We start from the raw sequence: 7,939 nt of genomic DNA, 5'->3' as shown, positions 1-7,939 counted from the left end.
CTTCGCCCTCTCTGGAGCCCTTCTTCCACACGAGGCGCCACAGTTGCGGTTCCCACAGACCAAAATGTTCACATGTCTGCGCCAGAAATTTCTGGCAAGTCTTGTCGCTGAAAAAACACGAGATGAAGCACCTCAGATCTAACTATATACACTCACGGAATTGCCCTCAGTTTCGCAGCTTTAAATGTGGCACGAGAATCATCACAGACAACTATGATTCTGAGTGCTTCCATTCTCACACGTTCCGATGGGGAGGCGCAGTATTCACGAGGCGAGGACACTCCTGCCATGACCGAACAACGAGATTACTAACAAGTGAATGACGACAATCACAATATAGACTATTCTCGCTGTTGTCATAACGAGATCAAAATGATCTCCCATGTGGTTATCGTTGGAGTTCTACCTGTGATATGGAAAACATATTTCACGACCACTGCATAGTGTGAATATCGTTTTTTCACAGAGTTTTACGTCACTTCACGTGAAACGGGTGAAACTCCAATGTTGGCCAAAGTGTAACCGATTGAAATTAAGATATGGTATTGAGATCGCCAACTCGACTTACTCCATGCCTCATCATTAATATAATGTTTTAAATATAAAAACACTTACGAATTCTAGCATGACCACTCCACAGTTAATTCACGCTGATGCGCGAAGCAGCGACAAATAACCTCGTACCACGCCGCACCCGCATCTGACTGAGCGGTCTAATGCATTGGAGTTTCACCAGTTTTACGCGAAGTGGCGTAAAACTCGGTGAAAACGCGATATTCGCAGCCTGTAGTAGTCGTGAAATATATCTTTCACAAGTGTTTCCCATATCAATCGAGTGAACTCCATTGATGAATTAATCTCAACGCGATAATACACGAGCTATACTGAAAACAATAGACTACAAAGAGCCGCCCACTTTGGCAAACAATCAATGGTAACAACATAGTAAATCGATAATTACAAGGGCCGGAAAGGCAAAGATTGAAATCTTCAAGAGAATATAATTTTCCTATTTCTGACTAACATAAGTCCCATAAGGAGTCACAGCTCTTTCTGATGCACAGTGAAGTTGATCTCATACTCGGGTGCTGATCCGACATTAACTCCCAACCAGTATCCATCACCGAGGGGGACATGCTCATTCTGATAGCACACAAGAAATCTGCACGCATGCACACACACTGGAGCTCACCTTATACACTTCGCCTTCACCAATAGTGTCCAGTACGGATGGCGATCGACTCTTCCTAGCAATTTTCCTACACCGTGAAATAGACGGCTTCACAGGAGCGCTACTCTTCTCGTTAGCCCAACTCTCGGGGTCCTGTAAAAAGTAGATAATAATAATACCTCATTATGAGAAACCCTATTTTTCTATCCTGTCTGTGACTTGCAGGGTAGATCGTGCAATTCATGATACGAAAATTCTTATACGAAAACCCCCTTGAATACTATTTGTTTCACAATACACCAGTTTCGTGAATGAAGTTGCATGGCTGCACATGATCATTCCGGCCTGCCCTTTGATCAATAGATAAGGAGTTTCATATAGGTAGAATAGAACTCAGCGTACATTGGAGTTTCACCCTAGTGATATGAAAAACATATCCCACGACCACTGCATATCACCGCGAATATCGGGGTTTTCACAGAGTATTTCGCCACTTCACGTAAAACGGGTGAAACTCAATTTATTGAAGTTTGTGATATTCGCGGCCTGCAGTAGTCGTGAAATATGTTTTTCACTAGTGTTTTTCACATCACTAGGGTGAAACTCCATTATACTGATACATTCATCGTGTTCTGAAAAACCATACCACTATTTGCCCGGATTATTCTAGATTATTATATTTCTTTCAAGAATTTGCATCACACGAGCGCACGCACAGTCTCTGACAGACTCTCAAAACCATGTTTGATACAGTGACGATAGAAATCCAATGATAAACTTCAAAGCTCAGACCTCACACGATGCCTCTGGTAAAGTAACGAGTAAACAATATCATCCCAAATGGCTCACATCTTGATCATCGACACGGCTATAGCCCCGGCCTATCGAGTAGAATCGGGGGTTCCTGATAGCATCCAATGTAGTTTGGAAACTATCCGGCAGACCTTCGACAGTCCACGACGATACCGCTCGGCCCTACCATGAAAAAAATCGCCAAAAAAATAACAAAGCTTCGGCGCTCACCCGAGGAACTTCATCAGAATAGCTAGAATTCGGCGAGAGAAATCCAGCGTTGTTGTCAATGTCATCTCCAAACTGAAAAGAGGACCAAAATATGATCAAAAATTCGGTAATTTCAACTCACTCTGACAGTCATTCGGCGATCGTCTCCTACGCCGTCAACTTCTACCATAAAATTGCCCTTTTTCACCATTTTGTCTTTCAACCGTTCCCTACGCCAATCGATAATCCAAAGAGCAATTGCGGCGACGACCGGGCCCAGAACAGGTAACGTTAAGATAAGTACAGAATATACACTTCCTGATTTACCAAAAATCACCCAAATTAACACACTGAGAATAGTGCTGGCCGTTTGTGGGAATACAATTCGGCGCCATTTACTCGTAAGGGGTGCCAGAAAGCCCAAGAATGAACAAACACCAAAGGCGATGATGAGAAGTATAATGACCACAATCAGCCACCACGTATGAGCGATATCTGATGGCGTAAAGGGACCAGGCAGCATAGGAAATATTACTGCATTGAAAATCACCATTAGGCATTGCAAACTCGACAAAGAAATTCTGAAAAGCCTCCGTGTGCACCAAAGCGGACAACAAACCACAAGGAGTTCGACGAAAAATGAACCAGCAGACTTGTTCATACCCAACCTCAACTCAGTGCAAAGCCACCACGGAGGGCAGCGGCAGCCGCGACCAAGTGGATCGGACTGTTATTCACCGACCATGATAATAGTAATAATTCACCAACCAGCCATGCACAAGGTAGTGACTATACATTGGAATTTCACCGGTTTCACGTAAAGTGGCGTAATACTCCGTGAAAAACGCGTGAATGTTCGCGGTGATATGCAGTAGTCGTGAAATATATCTCTCTCATATCACTAAGGTGAAACTCCTTTACTGCCATCAAAGAATCCACTATGGACCAACACCATGTGATCTATACAAAGTCGATCTTGTGCGGAGGTTTCCTCTTCCGCAACTGTATCGTAAACATCAACGACCCTTCCATCGTCTCGTGCACTCCAATCTTCAAACGATGAGTGTCGTCGATTGGCGTCACCACACTCTAACAAGTGTAACATTCACTTTCTACCATTCCTTACCCGACACACGATTCATCTATCTTCAAGAGATAACATCCCCTAGGGTTCGATAACAAGGGGGAAAATGTATGCTTAAATAATGTGTTCCTAGCCATGGTGAAAATTTCAAAATGAGTTCCTCGATAATTCCCTGGCCTCACCTTCCCTCGGGCTGCCTTCGAGCCCTCTTCCTCGGAGGAGGATTCATCATCAGCTTCTAGCACAGTTACAGAGCATTCTTGAACTGGGCATATGCTGAAGACAGTTTCTCCGTTACCCTGACGATAGCATCTCGATATTTGAGTCGATCATTTAGTCCCTACTTCCCTGGCTAGTGGGTCGGCATAAACCGAATAGAGCCGATGAGTTGCTCCTTGCGGAAACTTCCACGTAGCGACTGAGAGCTCTCCGGAATCGTTCACAGCAGACGTCGACCTCAGCTGAGAAGAACCAATTTTTGGAAAGTAGGATCAACTGCATGTGTTGGTGACTATATACGAACATTTTGGAAAATTCGCATTGGTTTCTGTACACTTCTACTCCCCGAAATTTATGTGTAAACTTTTACAATCAGTGAGGAAATTCCAACTATATTCCAAAACTGCAAGCAACAACGGAGGTGCTTTCGGGTTGACTTCGGAGTGTAATATGTGGAAGTTTGTTTGTGAAATTATGCGTATTCTAAAAGATATGCACTTTTCGCCGTTGGGACTATCAAAATCGAATACACTGTAGATGCTTCAACGTTAAAGTTGAATTTGTCAAAGGGAACTGATCTGACCTGAAAATGCTGTTCACTGGAGGGGAAAAAGAGAGAATTCATTAATCAGCACCAACATACCCGCAGTTTGGGCGGCTTATGCCTAGTTTCATCTGCGTCAAGAATAGTCTCGCCTTCGTCCACTTAAATAAGTCAATCCCAAGAATAGAACCGGGGACCTCTCGCAAGGCAAACATGAACCTTACTGACCACACCAACTCACCCCTCCTGATCTCGTCCGTGCTGGTGTAAATGCCCGAACCCTCGCCCTTTTCCTCGCTCGAACATATTCCAATACAGAGATATAGATCACCGCTGTTACCGGTCCCGAGGCCGGGACAGTCAGCAGCAGGATCGAAAAAACGTTGGAACCGTTGAAAACGAACCACATTAGCACATAGAGCACGCCCGACGCCAACTTTGGGAAAATCGTGCTACGCCATCTACTCCCCTCAGGGGCGACCAAAGCCATCAGGGAAAAGCCCATAAAAGCGAGAATGAAAAATACGATGGTGAGGATGAGGGCCGGCGACCGAGCAACATCGGCTGCATCGAAAGGACCCAGAGTGTAGACTGCCATAACACACAAACTACACATAGTACAAAAAAGATGAACTCATCACAACAACAGTAACCCCTCAACAATCTCAAATTCTGCAAACATAGTAGAAGTCGCCAGGACCATGCTCCCAGCCTACTCTCCTTACACAGAACAACCTCTCCAGAAACATCGTATTGACGTAGGTGTAATATGACAGGTAGATCCTACTACCAACAGCGGCATTAAAATAATGAAATATACGTATTATAACATCATACAAGCTCAACACTGACAAGCACAGCTTCCTCGCCGTCGCAACTCAGCGATTTCACCCAAACAAACTGGTAAAAGCGGTCGCTCATACTGCAAGACGTACTGTGAAATTAACTCGTTGGCTCGCGTAGTTTCCCCACGGTCTTCTCTTCACATAATAACCATCCCACAACTTCTTCGTTTCGCCTCCCTAAACCAATAAAACACTTCAACCGTCTTCCTACTTGAAACTCATGATAATAGAAATTCAAAACATGCGAACTCTTTAATGGAGTTTTACCTGTTTTTCGTTTAGTGGCGTAACACTCTACGAGAAACGCGATATTCGCGCTATGTAAAAAATATTTTTCACTAGTGTTTTTCATATCACTAGGGTGGTAAAATTCCAATATTTCCGATTTTTACACTACTAATATAAACATATCGTTATCATCTACATATTCACAAAATATATTTCACGACTTGGGAACAGTGCTAAGATAGATTTCGATAAACAACAACACCGAAAACCTGGACTAACGGCGCGGACTAAATCAGTTTAGGAAAATGTGCACATATTGGTCAGCTGCGCGTGTTGGTGACCAAAACTTCGACAAATCCTCCGTGCGTTTAATCAGTGAGGGAAAAACTCCCGAGCTCAGGTGTGACAAGCTAACATATATTCTCCCTCCACATGAACTTACCCCAACCTCCTCGACATTGACACTACTACTGCTAAGCTCTGGCAGACCCGCAAACCGCACCTGCTTACTTCGTGGGGACGACGATGCACTTACCTGGAATCAACTCACTCTCATACAGATCCACTTCAGCAGAAGCGGAGTATACCCAAGCGATCACAACACTATGCAAGTCGAAAACTCCACAAGGTAAAATTATCACTATCAAGCGCCACATTCAGCAAAAAATCAAAGAGTGAATTATTCTTCTTGTTATGAACCAATCCAATAATTATAATACTATTCTAGAGCGGGGGTGAAAATTTCATAAATTACATTTTTTGGTATTTTTCCATTTAAACTCGACACCCATAGTTCTGTACTACTCAAAACCCCTTATTCACAGGGCATTCACATGAGGTAGATTCAGCCGACTTGAATGACCAATCCTCATTTCGGCCTCTGCATATCCGTACGGTACGGGACTTACGGTAATCTTAACCGTAAAAGTGAGTAACGGCTCGTAACGTAATTCTGCCCATCTATGATTACGACAAGCCCCAACTAACCTCGGTCGCGAAATATTAAATTCACACATGATAGTGTAATTATCTCCCACTGCTATTCTCAGGAAAATCCTCATAGTTAATTCGGCGCTCACCTCAGAGCCATCATCAGGATCTTCAAAGCCCGTGTCCACAGACATGAATCGTTCCTTCTTGTCATCATCAAAATCATCATCATCCGAAAGCTCCTAAAACAAATTTTTCGAAGTAAGCATCGGCTCACCTACTTACCCGCATACGTATTTCACTGCTACAATCAGAATCAGAACTCCCAGATCTACCCGGTGGTCGCGGATAATCGCGCTGAACCAAAGACGGATAAAATTACCCCACTATAAACGGTTGCTCACCGATCGGTCAATCAGTCGGAATCCATCACCATCCTCCACATCCACGAACAGTGATTCATCTCGCGCCGCTTGTGCCAACTTTTCCGCAACTTTTTTACTGCGTCGTTTCTGTCTTCTATCGCGATACCACAACCACAGAGCCGCAAACATCGGCCCCGCAACAGGAATACACAGAATGAGGACTGTATACACGTCGGACCCAGTGAAGACAAACCACACCAGAAGGCTGCAAAATATTATACCCATCTTTGGTAAGATTATAGCTCGCCATTTACTCCCTGCAGGAGCTCTCAACGCCATCAACGCCCCAAAGGTGAAGAACAACGTCAGTGCCACGATGATAAGGATAAGTATAGGGGACGAACCGATATCATTCGCGTTGTTTCCAGAAGCAACCATTAATCGAAAACTAGCTTGTAGACTAAGCCCTGTGGAGCAGTAGTACTTATCACCAGCTACCATAATAATCACTACTCGCTTTTTTCACCCTAGTGATATGAAAAACATATTCCACGACAACTGCATATCACCGCGAATATCGCGTTTTCGATTATTTTCAAATACAAACACCCGATATTTGCAAATGGAATAAACTATCAACTACAAACAAAGTAGAATTAATATTTTATTACCTTACCACAATTTCAGCAAATCACAAACCGCATACAAAAATTCTTCCGCATCAGCGGGAAAAAAATCCAATTTTCCCACCAACATGAACAAAACCACTCTCCAACGGAAACAAAGTTCACCATCAACACCAACATGCGCCCTTTTTCTCATCGTTTATGCCATCTAGTAGCGCGACTGCGAGGTCCCTTGTGACCGGGTATTTTAGATATAGTTTGCCGTAGGTCTTGAAACAACGCACAGTTCTCCTCCAGAATCTCCTCACACGCCGGGTTAGCCGCTAGCAGAGCCCTCCCAATAGCTAGTCGGATGGCACCGCTCTGACCTGAGGAAAGCTCTTCATATCATCACATATCAATCGATGAAAAACACTAGTGAAAAAACATATTTCACTCCGCGAAAAACGCATGTGCGCAGTGAATAACGCGTAAAACATGTGATGTGTTTTACGTGATATGCAGTGATTTTTCCGGTGTCGTTCGCGGAGTGTCTTCAATTATCTCTACATCATGTTTTTCACCAGAGTATTACGCCATTTCACGTAAAACGGGTGAAGCTCCATTGTTGGAATATCCGTTCAGTAACCCCTTCTCGTTGCAAGAGTTTTCTTCACTATAATACTTCGTGTGAAAAACGCGAATTCGCTGGAGTTTCACCACCCGTTTTACGTGAAGTGGCGTAAAACTCAATGGAAACCGCTATATTCGCGCTATGGAGTAGTCGTAAAATATGGTTTTCACTAGTGTGTTTCATATCACTAGGGTGAAACTCCCTCATAAAAATCAACCCAAAATGAAAACCAACGAAATTTTCCCATTATCGTCCACATATGCATATTTTCCCACATAAAAATCAACAACCAACTAACACATCTATGAACTC

The 7,939-nt window shown here is 43.6% G+C and overlaps 2 protein-coding genes across 2 annotated transcripts in view; both read right to left on the bottom strand.

The window, feature by feature from the left end:
- Positions 1–905: 905 nt before the first annotated feature.
- On the bottom strand, positions 906–2,703 carry Pmar_PMAR002090 (hypothetical protein). Its single transcript, XM_002765506.1, has 5 exons — positions 2,316–2,703; positions 2,195–2,266; positions 2,021–2,146; positions 1,193–1,324; positions 906–1,143 (listed from the first exon to the last, which is right to left on the bottom strand). Exons 1-5 carry the CDS (start codon positions 2,694–2,696, stop codon positions 1,042–1,044), a joined length of 813 nt encoding a protein of 270 aa, XP_002765552.1. The 5' UTR covers positions 2,697–2,703; the 3' UTR covers positions 906–1,041.
- Positions 2,704–4,782: 2,079 nt separating this feature from the next.
- Pmar_PMAR002088 (ribosomal protein S9, putative) overlaps positions 4,783–7,939 on the bottom strand; it is a gene marked incomplete at its 5' end in the record, with an annotated part of 9,665 nt that continues 6,508 nt past the window's right edge. Inside the window, 6 exons of the mRNA XM_002765505.1 lie at positions 4,783–5,042; positions 5,536–5,628; positions 6,173–6,265; positions 6,309–6,380; positions 6,428–6,882; positions 7,254–7,382. Coding sequence (XP_002765551.1) covers positions 4,938–5,042; positions 5,536–5,628; positions 6,173–6,265; positions 6,309–6,380; positions 6,428–6,882; positions 7,254–7,382 — 947 coding nt within the window. The 3' untranslated portion in view covers positions 4,783–4,937. The remainder of the gene's footprint in view (positions 5,043–5,535; positions 5,629–6,172; positions 6,266–6,308; positions 6,381–6,427; positions 6,883–7,253; positions 7,383–7,939) is intronic.

Source organism: Perkinsus marinus (genome assembly GCF_000006405.1).
Source record: "Perkinsus marinus ATCC 50983 genomic scaffold scf_1104296975500, whole genome shotgun sequence".
Lineage (NCBI taxonomy): Eukaryota > Perkinsozoa > Perkinsida > Perkinsidae > Perkinsus > Perkinsus marinus.
The sequence above is the reverse complement of the archived record's forward strand: the minus strand, read 5'-3'. Positions and strand labels throughout refer to the sequence as shown.

Excerpts from the sequence above, each read along its gene's own strand:
- Pmar_PMAR002090 (XM_002765506.1), bottom strand. The coding sequence starts at position 2,696 with ATGCTGCCTGGTCCCTTTACGCCATCAGATATCGCTCATACGTGGTGG. Across the intron at positions 2,267-2,315 it reads ATCGCCGAATGACTGTCAGA|TTTGGAGATGACATTGACAA; the intron begins GTGAGTTGAAAT and ends TCCTCTTTTCAG. Across the intron at positions 1,144-1,192 it reads GTGAAGGCGAAGTGTATAAG|AATGAGCATGTCCCCCTCGG; the intron begins GTGAGCTCCAGT and ends GTGTGCTATCAG.